This window comes from Callithrix jacchus, chromosome 4 (assembly GCF_049354715.1).
Source record: "Callithrix jacchus isolate 240 chromosome 4, calJac240_pri, whole genome shotgun sequence".
NCBI classification, from domain to species: Eukaryota; Metazoa; Chordata; class Mammalia; order Primates; family Cebidae; genus Callithrix; species Callithrix jacchus.
In genome coordinates this window covers 113,189,153-113,211,356 of record NC_133505.1, presented here as the reverse complement: position 1 = coordinate 113,211,356, position 22,204 = coordinate 113,189,153, and the positions used below count along the sequence as shown (strand labels likewise).

The 22,204-nt window shown below is 47.6% G+C and overlaps 1 protein-coding gene across 1 annotated transcript in view; it reads left to right on the top strand.

Annotated features, from left to right (window-relative positions):
• Positions 1-21,230, top strand: part of BEND3 (BEN domain containing 3) — a 49,307-nt gene extending 28,077 nt beyond the window's left edge. Inside the window, exon 4 of the mRNA XM_017971293.4 lies at positions 15,508-21,230. Within this exon, the coding sequence (XP_017826782.1) occupies positions 15,508-17,754 (2,247 nt within the window). The 3' untranslated portion in view covers positions 17,755-21,230. The remainder of the gene's footprint in view (positions 1-15,507) is intronic.
• Positions 21,231-22,204: the final 974 nt, after the last annotated feature.

Sequence of the window (22,204 nt, the reverse complement as noted above, 5' to 3'; positions counted from 1 at the left end):
CAAGTGCTGGGATTACAGGTGTCAGCCACTGCGCCCAGCCAGTTTTTTGTTTTGTTTTGTTTTGTTTTTTGAGACGGAGTTTCGCTCTTGTTACCCAGGCTGGAGTGCAATGGCGCGATCTCGGCTCACCGCAACCTCCGCCTCCTGGGTTCAGGCAATTCTCCTGCCTCAGCCTCCTGAGTAGCTGGGATTATAGGCACGCGCCACCATTCCCAGCTATTTTTTTGTATTTTTAGTAGAGACGGGGTTTCACCATGTTGACCAGGATGGTCTTGGTTTCTTGACCTTGTGATCCACCCGCCTCGGCCTCCCAAAGTGCTGGGATTACAGGCTTGAGCCACTGCGCCTGGCTGCCAATTTTTTTTTTTTTTAACTTGAGGCTGGCCACATGGGAGACAGAATTATGACTGAAATCAGTGTCCTGCTAATGTTGGATTGGGGGTTTTGTATCTGTGTTCATGATAAATACTGATCTGTAGCTTTTTTTCTTGTAATGTCTTTGGTTTTGGTATTAAGGTAATGCTGGCCTCATAGAATTAGGAAGTAGTTTCTCTGTTTCTGTTTTCTGAGACTGTAGAGAAATTATATCATTTTTCACTTAAATGTTTGGTAAAATTCACCTTTGAACCCATTTGGGCCTGTTACTTTGTATTTTGGAAGGCTATTAGTTATTGATTCAATTTCTTTAATAGATACAGCCCTATTGAGAATGTTTTTTCTTCCATGAGTTCTAGAAGATTGTGCCTTTTAAGGAATTGGTCTGTTTCCTCCAGGTTATCAAATTAGTGGACATAGCGTTGGTCATAGTGTTCCTTTATTATCCTTTCAATGTCTGTGGGGTCTGCAGTGGGATCTCTCATTTCTGATATTGTGTCCTCTTTCTAAGTTAGCCTGCTAGAGGCTTATGGATTTTACTGATCTTTTCAGAGAAACAAATTTTGATTTCACTGATTTTTATGGATTTATTGTTTGCAATTTCACTGATTTCTACTGTAATTTTTTTTTCTTTCCAGAGACTTTCAAAGCTACCACAAATCAATCTACTGTAATTTTTATTGTTTCTTCTACTTTGGATTTAATTTGTTTTTCTAGTTTCCTCAGGTAGAAGCTTAGATGATTTTTAGATCTTTTCTACTATATGCCTTCAGTATTATACATTTTCCTCTAACCACTCTTTTTGCTGCATTCCACAAATTTTGGTAAATTGAGTTTCTTTTTTTTTTTTTTTTTCTTTTGGTGAGGCAGAGTCTCACTGTGTTGCCCAGGCTGGAGTGCAGTGGTATGATCTTGTCTCACTGCAACCTCTGCCTTCCAGGTTCAAGTGATTCTCCTGCCTCAGCCTACTGAGTAGCTGGGATTACAGGTGCCCACCACCATGCTCAGCTAATTTTTGCATTTTTAGTAGAGACAGGGTTTTGCCATTTTGGCCAGGCTGATCTTGAACTCCTGACCTTAGGTGATCCACTGCCTCTGCCTTTCAAAGTGCTGGGATTGCAGGCATGCCACTGCGCCTGGCCTCATGTTCTCTTTTTGTAGCATGTTTATGATACTAATTTTCTTAAGTATTTTTTTCTTCCTCTTTTTTTTTCTTTAGACAGAGTCTCGCTCTGTCATCCAGGCCAGAGTGCAGTGACATGAACTCTGCAACCTCTGCCTTCCGGTTCAAGCAATTTCCCTGCCTCAGCCTCCTGAGTAGTTGGGATTATAGGCATGCACCACCACACCCAGCTAATTTCTATATTCTTAGTAGAGATGGGATTTCACCATGTTGGCCAGGCTGGTCTTGAAGTCTTAACCTTGTAATCTTTCTGGCTCAGCCTCCCAAAGTGCTGGGATTACAGGCATGATCCACCATGCCCGGCCCTTTTTTTTGTTTTTTGTTTTTGTTTTAAGACAGGGTCTCATTCTGTCACCCAGGGGTAAGCTTTGTCTGGAGCTTCAGTTTTTACCCAGGGATTCTGACATGGTTAGGGAAAAGGGACCAAAACCAAAAATTGAATATTTCTAATATGACTTGCCCAATCTACATATACACAAATGGTCCCTTGTATTTACTGTACTTTTTAGTAGATAGAATACAGAAGGCAGTTCTTACCCACTAGCTTTGGAGGTAGAAAAGTCATGTTTAAAGTCCTGGATTTTATTTGGGTGTTTTCTTTGCTTGTTAATTTTCTTTAGTGTTTACAAAGTGAGGTTGAAAATAACCTGCCCTCTTTATATCAGGCAGCGGGGTTAAAAAAAAAAAAGAAAGAAAATACCTGCCTTCCCTCCTGTTTCATAAAAAGAATGTAAGTAAGTATAAACCTTTCAAAACCCTGAAATTCCTTGTATAGAAAGATACCATGTGAATTTAAGGCAGCATTTCCTTTTTTAAAATCTTCTTGTCTATGTTTTTTTTACTTCTTATTTATTTATTTATTTTTGTTTCCATTTTACAGATGAAGTATTTCCTTTTTAAAAAGTTTGGCCAGGCGTGGTGGCTCATGCCTGCATTCCTAGCACTTTGGGAGGCCAAGGCAGGCAGATCACAAGGTCAGGAGTTCAAGACCAGTCTGGCCAACATGGTGAAACCCTGTCTCTACTAAAAATATAAAAATTAGCTGGGCATGGTGGCAGGTGCCTAAAATCTTAGCTTCTTGGGAGACTGAGGCAGGAGAATTACTTGAACCTGGAAGGTGGAGGTTTCAGTGAGCCAAGATCGTGCCACTACATTCCAGTCTGGGTGACAAAGCAAGACTGTCTTGGAAAGAAAAAAAGTTTGTGTGAATTGAGGCCAGGTGCCATGGTTCATGCCTACAATCCCAGCACTTTGGGAGGCTAAAAGTTGGGCGAATCGGCCGGGCGCGGTGGTTCACGCCTATAATCCCAGCACTTTGGGAGGCTGAGGCGGGTAGATACGAGGTCAAGAGATCAAGACCATCCTGGTCAACAAGGTGAAACCCTGTCTCTACTAAAAATACAAAAATTAGCTGGGCATGGTGGTGCACACCTGTAGTTCCAGCTACTCAGGAGGCTGAGGCAGGAGAATTGCTTAAACCCAGGAGGCGGAGGTTGCAGTGAGCTGAGATCGTGCCATTGCACTCTAGTCTGGGTAACAACAGTGAAACTCCATCTCAAAAAAAAAAAAAGTTGGGCAAATCACTTGAGCCCAAGAGTTTGAAACCAGCCTGGCCAAAATGGCAAAACCCCATGTCTACATAAAACACAAAAACTGAGGTGGGAGGATCACCTGATCCTGGAGAGGTTGAGGCTGCAATGATCCTTCCACTGCACTCTAGCTTGGGCAACAGACTGAGATCCCATGTCAAAAAATAAATAAGTTTGTATAAATTGATGGATGTGTCAGTAAATCAATAGTCTTAGAACCCTGGGGACTTGATTGATTGATTGATTGAGATGGAGTCTCACTCTGTCACCAGGCTAGAGTACAGTGGCATGATCTAGGCTCACTACAACCTCTGCCTCCTCTGCCTCCCCTGCCTCCCAGGTACAAGTGATTCTCCTGCCTTTGTCTTCTGAGTAGCTGGGGTTACAAGTGTGTACCACCACTCCCAGCTACCTTTTTTTGTAATTTTAGTGGAGATGGGGTTTCACCATGTTGGCCAGACTGATCTCGAACTCCTGATCTCAGGTGATCCACCTGCCTTGGCGTCCCAAAGTGCTGGGATTACAAGTTTGAGCCACCATGCTTGGCTAACCCTAGAGACTTTAGAACAATCCTTCTGTTTTATGAAATTATAGTGTATGTCGATTTTTCAAAATAGTACTAGTGTTAACTCATGGCAAATAGCCTCTTATCCTCCCCTGGTAAATCTTTTATTTCTTCTAAGATACATATATGGTGGCTGGAGTAGGTCAGGGCATATGTACTGTTTTCTTCTTTTCTTTTCCTTTTTTGCGACAGAGTCTTGCTCTGTCGCCAGGCGCCAGGCTGGAGTGCATTGGCGTAATCTCTACTCACTGCAATCTCCGCCTCGTGGGTTCAAGCAATTCTCCTGCCTCAGCCTCCTGAGTAGCTGGGACTACAGGTGCATGCCACTATGCCCAGGTAATTTTTGCATTTTTCAGTAGAGACAGGGTTTCACCGTGTTGGCCAGGATGGTCTCCGTCTCTTCATCTTATGATCCACCCGCCTTTTTCTTTTCTTTTCTTTTTGAGATGGGATCTCATTCTGTGGCTCAGGCTGGAGTGCAATAGCACAGTCCTGGCTCATTGTAACCTTGACCTCCTGGGCTTAAGCAGTCCTCCCACCTCAGCCTCCCAGTGGCTTATTTTTGTAAGGACAGGGTTTTACCATGTTAACCCAGGCTGGTCTTGAACTATTGGGCTTGAGCAATCTGCTTGCCTTGGCCTCCAAAATTGCTGGAATTACAGGCATGAGCCACCACACCCAGCCATACATACTGTTTTCTGAAGCACCTTCATCAAAGACAGGAGGGACCTAGAGACTGCATCCAGTGATAATAAAAAAAATAGAAAGGGCGAGGTGAGGTGGCTCATGCCTGTAATCCTAGTGTTTTGGGAGGCTGAGGGGGAGGATCACTTGAGCTTAGGAGTTCAAGACCGGCCTGGGCAGCATAGTGAGACCCTGTCTCTATTTTTATGCAAAGTAGAAAGGAAGCACCCAAACGGTTACCAGTAGCTACTCAACAAATAGTGCCTTGCATACCATATTCCATCTAATCCATAAAACAAACTAGTTAATACCTCCACCAGGCAGCTGAGCAAACTCAGGAATGTAAGTAAAAAGGTGCCAGGGTGGGGACTCCATGTTTGGGTCCCTTTCCACAAACACTTCCTTCATGGAAGCTGTTTTTCTCTATCCTGGATTTTCCCTCTGGAGACCCTTTCCACACTCTCTCGTGGAAGCCTGTCTTCCCCTCCTAAACTCCATCTCTCTCTCTATTCCCTTCCACTCAGTGTGGAAGCTGCTTCTTCTCCTGGATTCCGTCTTCCTGGATTCTCTCACTGAGTGTGAGAGTTAGCTGTTTCTTTCTCTCTCCTTCTCCTGTTTTTCTCTCTCTCTTTAAATAAATTACTTTCTACAAATAAAAAAACAAAAAATAAGTTTAAAAAAAAGGTGCCAGGGTGCCTGTGGGGCAGCCTTGTTCCTGGGGTGAGATTATCAGGAGTGATTGGGAAGACAAGTTACCTTCTCTGAGTTGTCCTACTGAAGCAGGAAACGTTTCCTTGTCCCCCTCACAGGGTGTGAGATGGGGTGTGGCTCACTCCTTCAGTGCCCTGAAGCTCAACAGCAGGCTGTGGGGCTCCAACCCCTTGGCAGTGTCTAGGGGTGGATATGCACAGCTCCTGAAGCCCCAGTGGGCGTATGTTACAGGGCGCCCTTTTAGATTTGCTTTTGTCTGTAGGCAGCTCACATTAACCAGCTCAATTAGACCCTCTACCTTGTCGCATAGACAGAGGGCTTTCTGTATCCTGGGTTCTTGCTTTGGTGTACCAGAAAATTTGGATTACACCTGGGCTTGGAGAATGAGTGCAAAGTTTTATTGAGTGGAAGTAGCTTACAGCAGATGGGGAAACAGGGAGATGATTTTCCTCTGGAGTTGGGCCACTCATGGCAGCCTGGCCTCTCCTCCTCCTGCCCTGGCTAAATGCCATGTCGTTCTGCTGGTTGATGGTCTGCCGGGGTGCGGGTGTCTGGCGGTGTGCTCCTGATGACCTCTCGATGTCCAGCCACTTTCGTGTTTCTCCACCCGCCCATGTGTTTCTCTAGACATGCGGGGGCTTGTATCTTCTTCCACTGATCCGCTTCTCTTGCCATCCAGCTGCTGTGTGCCTGCCTGCTAGGGTCTGGGGGTTTCTATAGGCATAGGATGGGGGCGTGGCAGGCCAGGGTGGTCTTGGAAAATGCAACATTTGGGCACAAAGGCAGGAGTGCCTGTTCTCACCTAGATTCATGGGCACAGGCCCGAGGGTGGACCCCTAGCCAGGGACTTGCCCTTCTCTACCCAGCACTTCCCTGCCCCCGTCCTGTATCACTACTGTTGGGGTTCAGGGGAGCCCTCAGCTTCCCTGAGAGGATGTTTCTCCAAGTTCTTCATCTCTCACTCTCTCAAGAATGAGAGAGGAGACCATGGCGCAGTGTGCTTGTAAAGTAAAATACTGGACTCAAAAAGTGGTTGCAGAAAGTGATTTATTTAGATAGAGAAAGAGAAAAAGGAGAAGGAGAGAAGAAGCAGCAGCAAGCTCTCACACTGAGTGAGATAAAGAAAAGCCGCTGTCACACTGAGTGAGAAGGGTTCCCAGAGGGGGAAACCAGAGAAGGAAAGCTCCTCTCACAATGTGTGAGAGAATCCAGAAAGATGGAACCCAGGAGAGGAAAGCAGCTTCCACACTGAATGGAAGGGAATAGATAGAGAGGGAGATGGAGTTTAGGAGAGGAAAAGCAGCTTCCACACTGGGTGGAAGGGGACACCGGAAGGGGAAAATCCAGGAGGGGAAAGAGAGCTCCCACTACGTGGGAGGGGATTCCAGAGAGCTCGAAATCCCACGTGGGTGAAGGAGCAGGGGAATTTATCCTGGGAGAAATTTCCACCTCCCCAAGTTCCTCTGGCCAATGAAAGGAGTTCTTTTAAACTTCCACTGGGGTGACTGACTCTTAGTTTCTTCCGGCTCCCGGGAAATTTAAACATAAACCATTAAATCTCCCAGATGGAAAGAGATGTGGGCAGGGCAGGGGGCATGGCGCTAGGAAGTTCTTGCCCTTAAAATTACGCCCCTCATGGACCCAGTAAGAGAAAACATTCCCTCACTACCAGCCTGCTAAAATACCAGAACAAGCATAGAGTCTGGGGACAGATGAGGGGCAGATTGCTGGGACTCAGGTTCCTCCACCATGGTGAGGGCTGACACTGCCCACCTGGCTGGGCTGTTGTGGATCACTGTGATAGCCCACGTGAGGACATGGCATGGGGCACGCTCCACATCAGCCTTCAGAAATGTTTACTGACTGCCTGTGAGCCCCCATCACCAGCCCTCCACTCCATGACCAGTATTCAGCTGCCTCCCTCCACGTTTATCAGAATGAAATCAGCATGGGATTATCAAGGAGGCTGCCTGACCCCCTTGAGGACACCCAGGCCTGGGCACCACTCAGTCAGGATATAGACCATCTCCTATCTTCTCTCCCCTGCCCCAAGGAAAGGGCAGGAGGACAAAGCGGGGGAGCCCTGATGCTTACAGCATGTCACAGGCAGATTTCTATCAGTGTTGACACCTTGTTTTATGAGTGACATTTAGTACAATGCTGAGAAGAAAAAACCTTCCTCAAAAAGTCTAACAAAGGGCTGTATAGAGACTTATTTGGCACCTGTGCTGGAGAGGGCTTCATAGCCAAATGCAGCAGATGTGGGAGGTGCATAGCCAAAGATTTTATTGGTAATAATCTTTTTGTTCACTGAAGTGGGGCAGTGTTCAAGAGCCATATGCCAGGCAGAGGTTAGCTTTGTTCTCCTGAGGTTTTTTATTTTTTTTTAATCCTAAAATAACATTGTGGTTTGTTTTCATTTGGGGAATGGAAATGCCATCTCATGCAGTGCAAATGCACAGAACACCTCATACGTGTCAGTTATTATGGTGTGAGCTGAGGATTCTTCTTTTTTTTTTTTTTTGAGATGGAGTGTAGCTCTGTCACCCAGGCTGCGCCCAAGTGGCGCAATCTTGGCTCACCGTAACTTCTGCCTCCTGGGTTCAAGGGATTTTCCTTCCTGAGCCTCCTGAGTAGCTGAGATTACAGGTGCCCACCACCATGCCCAGCTAATTTTTGTATTTTTAGTAGAGATGGGGTTTCACTATGTTGGCCAGGCTGGTCTTGAACTCCTGACCTTGTGATCCGCCCACCTTGGCATCCCAAAGTGTTGGGATTACTTACAAGTGTGAGCCACTGCGCCTTTTTTTGTTTTTTGAGATGGAATCTCGCTCTGTTGCCCAGGCTGGAGTGCAGTGGTGTGATCTCGGCTCACTGCAACCTCTGCCTCCCAGGTTCAGGTGATTCTCCTGCCTCAGCCTCCCGAGTAGCTGACACTACAGGCGTGTATTACTACGCCAGCTAGTTTTTGTATTTTTTGTTTTTGAGATGGAGTTTTGCTCTTGTTACCCAGGCTGGAGTGCAATGGCACAATCTCGGCTCACCGCAACCTCCGCCTCCTGAGTTCAAGCAATTCTCCTACCTCAGCCTCCCAAGTAGCTGGGACTACAGGCATGCGCCACCATGCCCAGCTAATTTTTGTATTTTTAGTAGGGATGGGGTTTCACCTTGTTGACCAGGATGGTCTCGATCTCTTGACCTTGTGATCCACCGCCTCGGCCTCCCAAAGTGCTGGGATTATAGGCGTGAGCCACCGTGCCCAGCAATTTTTGTATTTTTAGTAGGTTAAGCTTTCACTATATTGGCCAGGCTCATCTCGAACTCTTGTCCTTGTGATCTGCCCGCCTCCCAAAGTGCTGGGGTTATAGGCGTGAACCACCACGACCGGCAAGCTAAAGATTATTTTTCTTTATTATTATTATTTATTTATTTTTTCCTTTTTTTTTTTTGGTGCTGTGACTTGGATACGATGAGGATTTTTTTTTTTTTAATTGAGTCTTGCTCTGTCACCAGGTGCCAGGCTGGAATGCAGTGGCGCAATCTTGGCTCACTTCAGCCTCTGCCTCCTGGGTTCAAGCAATTCTCCTGCCTCAACCTCCCGAGTAGCTGGGACTACAGGCACACGTCACCACGCTCAGCTAATTTTTGTATTTTTTAGTAGAGATGGGGTTTCACCATGTTGGCCAGGATAGTCTCTATCTTTTGACCTCGTGATCCGCCCGCCTCGGCCTCCTAAAGTGCTGGGATTACCCATGTGAGCCACCATACCTGGCCAATGAGTATTCTTAAGAAGTCTTTCAACAACCATCGAAGTACATTCTCATTTTAATGAGGCTCAGAGAAGTTAGCACTACCAAGCCTGCTTGATTCTGAACTGGGCTCTTACTGTGCTGGTGGGGTACTGGGATATTTGTAAGATGCCTGAGAAGCCTTAGATGCACTCACATTTTGCTACATCTCTAGTCTTTCTCTTTTCCCTTCATTATAGTTGCTTTATCTCCCCAGAATCTTGTTTCTTCAGCCATCATAGCACATTCTTCACTTACTTACCATATAGTGTTGGCAGCAGAAGGGTGACCCAGAGTAAGAAACATGACAGCAGAGACTGTGTCTGGCTTGATCCTATGTATTGATGCTGAACTTAGTGAGGCATCTATATGGTGACCTCCCAGAAGCATGGAACCACCGTATTGCCTAAGGCAGGGTGAACCGGCGCAGGTCAGAAACAGAGCAGGCCAGAACTCCCCTGCTGATCAGTGGCAGGATGACGCCTGTCAACAGCACTGTTCTCCAACGTAGGTAACTTAGTGCAACCCTGTCTCTTACTTAATAAAAAAAATTTTTTTTGGCCAGGTGTGGTATATCACACCTGTAATTCCAACACTTTGGGAAGCCAGGGTGGGCAGATCACTTGAGCTCAGCAGTTTGAGACCAGCTTGGACAACATGGCGAGCACATTTAAAATAGGATTTCTTGCAGAAAGAGATCATTAGAAACTCATATACTGTGCAACAAGAGTACATGTTCTAGAGGGAGACCTTCCCTAATTAATACCCAGGATAGAAAATAAGTACAGGGTCTCCACTAAAAATATTTTTAAAATTAGCCAAGGATGGTAGTGTGTGCCTATGGTCTCAGCTACTCTGGAGGCTGTGTTGGGAGGATCACTTGAGCCCGGGGTGGGGGTGGAGGTTGCAGTGAGCCGAGATCATGCCACTCACTCCAGGTGACAGAGTCAGATCCTGGCTGAAGAAAAAAATTGATGATGATGATGAAAATAATTCTGTTGAAAATGAAAGTTGTACGCATCCTTCTTGCCACTGTGAATTCCAGGAGGGAGATACCAACCCTCCGTCTGCCGTTTCACGTGGCCTCCCTGCTTCCCCAAGCCACGCATACTTTCTGGCTGTTCCAGTATGCTGACTCTCTCGGCACTTTTGAGCCACTCATCATTCACTGAACTAAATTCAGTGACTGCTCTTAGATTTGGGGCCCTGATGAAGATGTCTGGTACTTGGAACATCTCCAGGGTGATCCACTCCCTGAGATGTCACTGGGCATGGACACCTGGAATCTCCCTAAAGAGTCTATTATTTACCCCTCACTTGTAACCCAACATCAGCCTCTTTTTGTTCAGTCAGATTCTCCTGCTGAAAGATTTGGGCATTCTCTCTGGGGTCTACGGGTGCTGGTGGTCGAATGCAATGTTCTGATGAAGATCCGGGCTAGATGCTGGCATTGCAGAGTCTGAGCGTTACAGCACAGTTCCCATATGGTTGGAAGACGAGCCTCAGAGAATTGGGAACGTGTCAGCCAGCCCTACCCAGTGCCAAGTAGCAGATTTAAAGATTTCTTGATGCTCCTAGACAGCTGAGCTGAGATTTTATCATCAGCCGCAAACGTAGCCAGCCCATTGCTGCCTTGGCAGCATTTGTGGAATTAATTGGAGCGCTGAGCTGACAGGACACCAGTGTGGGGATATCTAAGAACCTCCTCTTCGGTGCTTGTGTTGTGTTCTGTGTTGAATTGTGTACCAAGGTTTCTGGGAGTGAATATTGCCCTCTACTGGGACACTAATATTTTTTATTCAAGCAGTGTAGCCAAAAATGTTTCTGTTGATGGCATGTTTCTAACATGCTTGGTGGAAACGGAAATATTTGTATTAATGAGACTGAATATTGAGAGTTATGGGGTTTTCCAGTTTCAGCACAATCTTGCTTCCTACCTGCTGGAGGAATGTGGGGGAGTCTAATCTTGTGTGTGTTGCTGGTATTCAAATAATTTGCCAGAAACTTTTCCCTGTATTCATTTCTCCCCTGGGTATTAGTTAGGGCAAGTCTCCCTCTAGAACATGCACTCTTGTTGCACCATATGTAAGTTTCTGATGATCTCTTTCCGTAGGAAATTCTATTTTAAATGTGCTAATGGAACCTTATTTTAAAGTGAAGTCTCCTTTTCTAAAATCACTCCTAACATCATTATGATTTGCAATTGTTAGTACTCCAAACCGCAATTTTTCTGTTGGTAAAACTTATAGTAATCTCATAGTCCATGGAACCTCTAAAATTATTGTAGTGTAATAGAACTAATGGTGAATAAATTGCTAAAAATTTTACTTTACTTTCTACAGGAATTAGCAAGTAAGGCACTTTGAGTTTGTATTTCTTAGGGCAGTGCTTTTCCACAGTGACCCACAGTTATAAATCACCTTATAGAGCAATACAGCTTCCGTGTATGTATTTGTACATAAATATATAGACATACCCATAGTAAGGAAACAAAACTCCTAAATTGATTTACTTTGTGCGGTACACTTTGATATTTTCTATTCTTTTTGATTTCTTCCTCCTTCCCTCCCTTTTTTTTTTTTTTGAGACAGGGTTTCACTCCGTTGCCCAAGCTGTGGTGCAACCATACCTCCAAGACTCAAGTGATCCTCCCACCTCAGCCTCCCTAAAGCTGAGACTGCAGGCACATGCAACACGCCCGGCTAATCCCTCCCTCTTCTTACATTGTTCATGATCCACCAACGTCAGTCATCATCTACTAACCCACAATTTAAAACACTGCATTAGGAGTGAAGGGTTTCAACTATCTCCACCCCTTCCTTTCTGGTGTGTGTGTTGGGGTGTGTGTCTTTTTTTTTTTTTTTAAACGGAGTTTCACTCTCGTTGCCCAGGCTGGAGTGCAATGGCACAATCTGGGCTCACTGCAACCTCTGCCTCCCGGCTTTAAGTGATTCTCCTGCTTCAGCCTCTAGAGTAGCTGGGATTACAGGCATGTGCCACCACGCCTGGCTAATTTTGTATTTTTAGTAGAGATGGGGTTTCTCCATGTTAGTCAGTCTGGTTTTAAACTTTCAACCTCAGGTGATCCCCCCATTTCTAATGATCCCTCCCAAAGTGCTGAGATTATAGGCATAAGCCACTGAGCCCCGGCCCCTTTTCTTTCTTTTTTAAACAAATAATGCCAGATAGCACAGGACAAACAGACCTCTAAGAAGTGCCCTCCAGGCCGGGCACGGTGGCTCATGCCTGTAATCCCAGCACTTTGGGAGCCCGAGGCGGGTGGATCATGAGGTCAAGAGATCGAGACCATCCTGGTCAACATGGTGAGACCCCGTCTCTACTAAAAATACAAAAAAAATTAGCTGGGCATGGTGGTGCATGCCTGTAATCCCAGCTATTTAGGAGGCTGAGGCAGGAGAATTGCCTGAACCCAGGAGGCAGAGGTTGCGGTGAGCCGAGATCACGCCATTGCACTCCAGTCTGGGTAACAAGAGCGAAACTCTGTCTCAAAAAAAAAAAAAAAAAGAAGAAGTGCCCTCTATGAGCGAATCACCCTGAGGCACTGTAGGAAAGTCCTTCTCGGTGTACTGGTGGGGAGTGTCAATACAACTCCCTTAATAAAAGTCCTTTACAGTATTACCTCTGCCATGCCTTGAGAATAGCATTATATAATAATAAATCATATTGTAATTATGAATTTTTATTTATTTATTTTTGAGTTATTCTCACTCTGGAGTAAGTGACATGATCTTGGCTTACAAAGCCTCAACCTCACAGGCTGAAGCAATCCTCCTACCTCAGCCTCCTGAGGAGCTGAGACTCCTCAGGTGAGCACATGCCACCATTCCCAGCTTATTTTTATAGAGATGGGGTTTCACCATGTTCCCCAGGCTGGTCTTGAACTCTTAAGCTCAAGAGATTCTGCACCCCACACCTCCAGCCTCCCAAAGTACTGGGATTACAGGTTTGAGCTGAGGTGCCTGGCCCCACTTTTCTTAAGCATATATTTGAGAATGGTGGAACACCTTGCCAGGCTTTAACTATCCACATGTGTAATTGACAGAAATTCATTGACCTCTTCTGTACCCTGGGCACTTTGCTAGGCACTAGGGCTACACTCAGGGATAACATGGTCTCATCCCACAACCATCACACAGTTTGATGGGGGTGGGGACAGCTCGGCAAGGAGACCCTGGAGGGAGTGGGGCAGGTGGCAGGCCACCCCTGGCAGGCTCCTCCACTCCAGTGTGTCCTTGGTCCCCTGCTCCTGGAGAGTGGTATAGTGGTGTAGAGGGAAGTGGGGGCCACAAAGTCCAGTTGCCACTGACCGTTTGCTCACTTACATATAAACAAACCCTGGAGAAAGTATTGGCCAGCTCTATGATAACTCTTGCACTTATGCGTCCCTTTAGAAGGTCACTAAGGGACTAAAGTAGTTAGTATTTCTTTTGCATGGTTTTCCTCAGTGGGGGCACAAGAGAAGAATTAACCTTTCTCTAATATGAGTCAGATTATTCTGTTATCCAAAAGAGAGAGTCTAGGAAGTTGATTCATTAATTATTATTATTTATAATAACGGGATCTCACTCTCACCCAAGCTGGAGTGCAGTGGCAAGATCTTAGTTCACCTCAACCACTGTCTCCCAGGCTCAAGTCATCCTCCTACTTCAGCCTCCCAAGTAGCTGGAACTACAGATGTGCACCACCATGCCCGGCTAATTTTTTTGTATTTTTTTTTTAGTAGAGATAGTGTTTAGCCATGTTTCCCAGGCTGGTGGAACTTCTGAGTTCAGGAGACCAAGACGGATGGATCATCTCTTGAGCCTAAGAGTTTGAGACCAGCCTGGGATGCTGGGATTACAGACGTGAGCCACCATGCCCAGCCGTTCATTAATTTAAGTGAAAAAGAACACATGGAAGGTTCAGAAAGATGAAAGTTTTCTGTTTATTTGGGCTCTCGGTTTCTGCTTCCTCTGGACCTAACTGTTCTCAGCCTTGTATTGCTCACTTGCTGTATTAAACCTCACATCTAGAGGTTGTCTCTTTTCCTGACATTGGTTTAGGCTACAGAGAAAAATACTTCATGTACTGTTTTGTGCTGGCATTAGTAATCTGAAAACTCTCAAATAACCCTGATCTGCCCGGATGAGATAAACTGAGAGCAAACACTGACTGCCAGACCCTGGCAACTCAAGAGAGGATGGACAGCAGCCACAACACCTGGGAGCTTATTAGAGACGCAGGCCCAGGGTTCACACTCTGCATTCCAGCAAGACCCCAGGTGATTCAGTGTGTACACGAGAGCTTAAGAAGCACTGGGCTAGACCAGTCCCAGCCACCTGTACTTTTCCCAAGTGTGGAGAGACGCACCCCAGGGTACCCTTTGTTCTTGTCCATTCCCAGTTGCCCAAGGCACGTGCCTGTCAGTGAGAGTGAAAGCTCCTTGCTCCCGACACCCACCAGTGCTCACTGACTAGCTCATCCACTTTCCTAAAACTCAAGTATACACTTATGGAAAATAAGTGTCTGGGTCAAATTCAACATTTGTCAAAAGCAGGCTTATTAGGTTATGGCTGAAATATAATGAATGATACATATTTAAAGCATACAATTTGATACGTTTTGACATCTGTATCTACCAGTGAATCCATAGCCACGGTCATGATATTAAACACCCATCACCCACTGACATTCTCCGTGTCCTGTCATCTTCTCCCTGCCATCCCTAGGCAGTGACTGTCTGCATTCTGTCACTCTAGGCAAGTTTGCATTTCCTAGAATTGTATATACACAAATGGAATCATACACTGTGTCCTCTTTTTTTGTGATTGAGATTTATCAGGAGTACTTTCTGTACTGTATCAATCATTTCTTATTGTGGAATAATATTCTATTTGAATACCATACAGTTTATATACTTGTTGATTTTTCAGAAATGAGGGGTTGTTTCTACTCTCATAGTTGCATAGGCCAGAAAGCTCTGGGCCAGCCCTTTCTGGTCTAAGATGTGATTTCAGGCAGTGGTGGAGTTGGCATCAGACAGCCGCTCTCCACAGCCCAGTTCTCATGTGCCCCTCCCATGCATCTCAGAGGAGCCTTCCCAGGAAGGGACACCTGAGTCTGCAGGCTAAAAGGGCACACTGTGGCCTTCAGGAGCTGCCATAGGGAATCTCCGTCCCTTCCTGCGAGCAGACCAAGACATGGGTCCGTGAGATGACCTACCCATGGCCAGCAGCTGGATGAGCCCCTCGCCTTTCTATGCTCTCCCTCCTGTTTCTTGCAGAGTTCTTGCCTAGTATTGCCAGCATCAGTGTCAGCCTCCTGATGGGCAGGAAGTCTAATGCTGGTGTCCCACAGGAGCAAAAAGCCTCCCTGGCCCACCCTGAGTCTTTTCTCAGGGAGTGGGGAGAGCAGCAGGTTTAGGGTGGTGGGGATGCAGGTTTGTATCAGTGGTGTGTTCTTGGATGGCAGAGTGATTCAGGGCGAGGAAACAGTTTCTCACCTGCTCCCAAAGTTGACCGTGGGTCTCTCTGTGTGCTACGCAGACCCTTGTTTAGTGTCATAACCCACAGCACCCACCTAACAGTCAAGGAAATTATTTTTGTTTTGCAGGCACTCTTAGCAGGCATGCGGAACCGTGAGAACAGCTCGCCCTGCCAAGGCAACGGAGAGCCGGCCGGCAGGGGCAGGAGCTTGGGCTCTGTATGGCCGGGCGAGGAGGAGCCCTGCAATGATGCCACCACACCTTCCTACAAGAAACCTCTGTATGGCATCTCACACAAGATCATGGAGAAGAAGAACCCTCCCTCGGGGGACCTGCTAAACACGTACGAGATTTTCGAGAAGGCAAATGCCAGCAACAGCCCCTCACCACTGCGGCTCCTGAATGAGCCACAGAAGCGGGACTGTGGCAGCACCGGGGCAGCCACCGACAGTGACCCCAACATCTACTTCCTGATCCAGAAGATGTTCTACATGCTCAACACCCTCACGTCCAACATGTCCCAGCTGCACAGCAAGGTGGACCTGCTCTCCCTGGAGGTGAGCCGCATCAAGAAGCAGGTGAGCCCCACTGAGATGGTGGCCAAATTCCAGCCGCCCCCCGAGTACCAGCTCACGGCCACGGAGCTCAAGCAGATCGTGGACCAGAGCCTGTCAGGCGGGGACCTGGCCTGCCGCCTGCTGGTGCAGCTGTTCCCCGAACTCTTCAGTGATGTGGACTTCTCCCGAGGCTGCAGTGCCTGTGGCTTTGCCGCCAAGCGCAAGCTGGAGTCACTGCACCTGCAGCTCATCCGCAACTATGTGGAGGTCTACTACCCCTCCGTGAAGGACACGGCGGTATGGCAGGCTGAGTGCTTGCCCCAGCTGAACGACTTCTTCAGCCGCTTCTGGGCCCAGCGGGAAATGGAGGACAGCCAGCCCAGTGGCCAGGTCGCCAGCTTCTTTGAGGCAGAGCAGGTGGACCCCAGCCACTTCCTGGACAATAAAGACCAGGAGGAGGCCCTGTCTCTGGACCGGAGCAGCACCATCGCCTCAGACCACGTGGTGGACACGCAGGACCTCACCGAGTTCCTGGATGAAGCCTCCTCGCCAGGCGAGTTTGCCGTCTTCCTCCTCCACCGGCTCTTCCCCGAGCTCTTCGACCACCGCAAGCTGGGCGAGCAGTACAGCTGCTACGGGGATGGTGGCAAGCAGGAGCTGGACCCGCAGCGGCTGCAAATCATCCGCAACTACACGGAGATCTACTTCCCCGACATGCAGGAGGAGGAGGCCTGGCTGCAGCAGTGCGCCCAGCGCATCAATGACGAGCTCGAAGGCTTGGGGCTGGACGCGGGCAGCGAAGGCGAGCCCCCGCGCGATGACTGCTATGACTCCTCCAGCCTGCCTGACGACATCTCAGTGGTCAAGGTGGAGGACAGCTTCGAGGGCGAGCGTCCAGGCCGCCGCTCCAAGAAGATCTGGCTGGTGCCCATTGACTTTGACAAGTTGGAGATCCCCCAGCCCGACTTCGAGGTGCCCGGCGCTGACTGCCTGCTCAGTAAGGAGCAGCTGCGCAGCATCTACGAGAGCAGCCTGTCCATCGGCAACTTCGCCTCACGCCTGCTGGTGCACCTGTTCCCCGAGCTCTTCACACACGAGAACCTGCGCAAGCAGTATAACTGCAGCGGCTCCCTGGGCAAGAAGCAGCTAGACCCGTCCCGCATCAAGCTCATCCGCCACTACGTGCAGCTGCTCTACCCGCGCGCCAAAAACGACCGCGTCTGGACCCTGGAATTCGTGGGCAAACTGGACGAACGCTGTCGGCGCCGGGACACAGAGCAGAGGCGCTCCTACCAGCAGCAGCGCAAGGTCCACGTGCCAGGCCCTGAGTGCAGAGACCTGACCAGCTATGCAATCAACCCCGAGAGGTTCCGGGAGGAGTTTGAGGGGCCCCCGCTGCCCCCCGAGAGGAGCAGCAAGGACTTTTGCAAGATCCCCCTGGATGAGTTGGTGGTCCCCTCGCCCGATTTCCCGGTGCCTTCTCCCTACCTGCTATCCGACAAGGAGGTGCGTGAGATCGTGCAGCAGAGCCTCTCCGTGGGCAACTTTGCCGCCCGGCTCCTCGTCCGCCTGTTTCCCGAACTCTTCACTGCCGAGAACCTCCGACTACAGTACAACCATTCCGGGGCTTGCAACAAGAAGCAGCTAGACCCCACGCGGCTGCGGCTCATCCGCCACTACGTGGAAGCCGTCTACCCCGTGGAGAAGATGGAGGAGGTGTGGCACTACGAATGTATCCCTAGCATCGACGAGAGGTGCCGCCGCCCCAACAGGAAAAAATGCGACATCCTCAAGAAAGCCAAGAAGGTGGAGAAGTGAAGGCCTGTGGCCTGCCCAGAGACTCAGGGTCACCAGAGGCTGAGCGATGAGCACCCTTGGGACAGCAATCCTTGGGAGCACGCCTATGTCATCCACAGACAGGCACCTTATGTCCCTGGAGAGTGGCTTACTACATTTGCACACGTAAACACCTACCCAACTACAAGAAAGAAGCCTTGAGTTTGGTCTTTCATACTTACTTGGGCTATGCCCTGAAGGGGCAGCCCGAGTGTGAGGAGAGCAAGCTGTGAGGGCAGGGCCCAGAGGACAGGGTTCCTTTCCCTGGCTGTGCCCTCCCCAGCCCCTCACAGCTTAACATGCAAACTCAGCTACTCTCTTGCTCCTCTTCCCATATTTTACATCTTCCATTTTTATCCATTTTTTTTTTTTTTTTTTAATTAAAAAGAAACCCTTAAAAAATTTCACTGGGCTCTTTGGGGGCCATTTTACTTAGAAAAAAAATCTTTTTAAAAGTGCCATGTTCATGCACAGTGGCTAATCATAGCTTCAGGTGGCATGGATACTGATTTTACTGACCTTGTCTTTGACATCTGATTTTGGAAGAGTCGAGATGCCCCTTGGATGGCAGTAGAGGGGATGGAATAGCATGAAGTCCTTTATGACCATGTGCAAGTTTCCCTTCTGCTCTGGTGCCTGGGAAGGCTTCCGTTCAGCTTGGCCTGTCCTTCAGGTGCGCTGGTAAAATGTTGCGCTCACTCTGTAGATGAGAACACTGGATGATGATGATATGAATGTAGACAGTGTGGAAACACATTCGCAGTGTCTCCATCTGAGCCATGTCCTTCCACTGCCCCCATTCCCTTTCCATACATGGTTGCTTGTTGGAGGGAGCAGATATGTTTCCTTGGAAAACAGTCCGAGGGCTTTTGGCTTCTTGTTAGATTTAAGAGTGGCCCTCTTTGGGCTCACCATGAACTGTTTACTTTCCATGTATGAGTTTGTACGGGATCCAGGTTCTGGGAGCTGTGTGGTGACTTCCTCAGACCTCAGCGTTAGCTCCTCCAGGCAGCACCACAGCCTTGTTCCCCAGGGCAGGCCCAGGTCTGGGTGGTTTTTGGGGATACCAGGCATTGGAAGGACACAGGCCATCTCAGATGGGGCACCCATGTCCCTTCCCAGGGTCCACTCTGAACTTTCCCCTGGGACCCTCCAGAAGGTCCTGCTGTCCTGCACCTGGCCACCCCCTGCCTTGGGGGGGCACATGTCTTCGTTCCCCACTGACTGGGAATGTCAGGCTCCTACAGGCCAGCTGCATGCTCTCCAGGAGGACCAACTGGGAAATTCCCCAACAGGTAAAATCCTTTAAAATGATACTTTTACCTACCTAACTTTGTGGGCCAAATGCCTGAGAGGGAAAGGAAACAGTCAAATGCAAACAAGATGTTATCCTAGAGTCCTGGAAAATGAATCGAATCACACAGGGTGGTCCTAGAACCCCTGTGCGATGGCTTCATACTTTGCTACTTTAAAATGCAGAGATAACAGAAACAATCTGAATTTTCTTCATTCAGCTGATAAGGACTTCAGTGCCAGTGGCTGTATGACAAAAGTTTGCCTGTACCCAGGAGCATTTTTTAAATATAGGATTTTAAGCAATGTTAAGTTGCTGATCTAACTAGTAAATTTGCTCTCAAGTATCATTTATAGATTATTTCTGTTGGAACTGCAAACAGATTGAGAAAGGCACAGGGACTGAATGACTGTCACACACAGCTACTCACGCACACACGCACTGCTTACTAAAAGCTGAAGTGAGATGAAGGGGGCCTACAGGAATAACAAGTTCACCTTCTTTGTGCCTGGAAAGAAGGGACTGGAGCAGCCAGGAGACTCACTTTCCCCCCTCACTTGGGCCCTTCTCTATGCCTTAGTCTCTCCAGCACATGCACACACACGTACCCTGCCCAAAGACAGCTGTGGCCCCCTCCTACACCCTCCCCACTCTGTCCCGCTGGTTGTTGGGGGCTGGAGCGGGGAAGTCCCTTGGAATTTGTTCTGGTTTCTAGGATGTAAACAAGAGGACTCCAAGCCATGAATTGCCCTGCTTTCTAGAGGGTGGAATGTTGATCCTGCAACTTTAGAAGCACAATCATTTATTAATAATTTTTTTGAAACTCCCATCTACCCATGTTAGAGAAATCAACAGGTTCTAGGAATTCAGTATGTCTCTTTGTAACCTAGAGCATATTCAGTTTTTGGAAACAATATTTCAGTGATTTTCTGAATGCCTTTCACGTGTAGGGCTTCTTCCCCCAGAATCTTACAGTCCCTTTCTGTGAGAGAAGTGAACACACCTGGGAACTATTCCCTCCCCCGGACTGTCGTCAGGAAATGCCTGCAGGGCCTGGCGCATCTGTATGGTGTCCTCACTTCAACCATACAGGTGGCTCCAGTGGGCATTTTTTTTATTTAAAATTTTTTACATGAAGCAATAGAAGTACAAAATACTTATTTTTTCAAAATTTAATATGCTCCATGAAACCTGTTGGCAAGCCCTTTCCTTCCCCACCACCCCACCCATCTAAATCTTTGGTTTTTACTTGTTTTTTGGATTTTTTTTTTTTTTTTTTTTGGCCTTGTATCCCAGGGACTAAAAAATTAGCACAGACACATTTGATGTTGAATGAACTAGTAAGTCACAGTAGATGGTAGTCTTCATCGGTTTCTCTGTGTAAGTTTTTAAAGAATGTATGAAGATAGTCATGAATGTACTGAGTGTTCGCATCCTGCTTCAGTTCACCTTGGCTGTGTCTACACGACAACAAATGTTTGACAGGTCATTTGCGCTGGTGCACCCCTCCCCTTTCAGTGTTGGCGCCAAACTTTCCTTCCCTTTTATGTTTGTGGGGAGGGGCCCACCTAGCAGCAATCATCAACCAACCAACCAATGGGATCTACTTAGTGGTGAATGGATTGGCTATTTAATTGGTAACAGGTGCTGGCTCGACCACACCACAGCGTGGCCACTGGGTTCCTTTAGAGACGGCCTCTGTTTCCAATGTTCCCCCCAAATGTTTGCTTTTTGCCCAGTCAAGAGGGGATCTCGAGACTCCCAAGTGGAGGTCGTGAGCTTGCACCCTGCCTGGCTGTAGATAGACTGTATAGATATATGAAGTGGGGGTGGGGGCCAAGGGGCTATAACTGCTGTTTGGAAACACTTGCCTCCCGTAGATCCAGCCTTAATGTTTTTCTGACATCCTAGTAATAGCAGACCCTGCACAAAGTGGATATCAGAGTTAATACTGTGAGGATACAAAATAATGAGAATAGTTTTACCAAAGATGAAATCTTGCATCATGTCTGCATTTTACCATTGATTGGAGTGCATCCTTAGAAAACTGAATGTAACAAAACCCAGGACATTTTTGGAAATTGTATGCTGTCTAGCAACTTTGTGTGAATTTTTATACAAACACTGTTTTATGAGTTATATAAAATGTTATAAAAATAGAAAACATGGTCTCGTAACATGTTATTTTCTTAGAGCGCTGGTCTCAGAACATGTCTTGGTCTGTTTGTCTTTCCGCGTGACCTCCTCACCCACCTCCCAGGGGGGAACATGAATGTTCCGGGGGATTTCAGGCTCTGGGTGTCAGGGGTACAGCTCACAGGATTTCAGTCTGGCCATAGCTGAATGAATGAGAAGTTGCCAGATAAATCCTCCAAACCATTTCTCCACAAACCACTTCCTGGCCACGCAGTGGGAGGCTCGTTTGACCTTTGTTAACCTTTCCTGATCAGGTGCCAGGCCAATCCTGCAAAGCCAGCAGAGTTTTCATTTTCATTTAACCCCTCCTTTTTTTCATTTTGAATCAAATGGGTTTTAGTTCTCCTCCGCCACACCCCAGCCCTGGCTAGAGTGCAGTGGTGTCATCATTGGCTCACGGTAGCCTCAACTCCCTGGGCTCAAGTGATCTTCCTGCCCTAGCTCCTAAGTACCTGGGACTACAGGCCCACACTACCATGCCTGGCTAATTTTATTCTTCTTCTTATTATTGTAGAGATGTGACCTCACTATGTTACCCAGGCTGATTTCAAACCACTGGCCTCAGGCAATTCTTCCAACTTAGGCCCCCAGAGTATTGGGATTACAGGTGTGAGCCACTGTGCCAGGCCTCATGTGTTATTTGTATAAAAGGATGTTTCTTCTCTTTGGCTAATTATAAATCATTAAACTTAATATTTTATAGTAAAAATTAGGCCTGGCATGGTGGCTCACGCCTGTAATCATAACACTTTGGGAGGCTGAGGTGGGTAGATCACCAGAGGTCAGGAGTTCAAGACTATCCTGCCCAACATGGTGAAACCCCATCTCTACTAAAAATACAAAAATTGGCCAGGTGTGGTGGTGTGTGCCAGTGGTCCCACCTAGTTGAGAGGCTGAGGCAGGAGAATTGCTTGCACCCAGGAGGTGGAGGTTGCAGTGAGC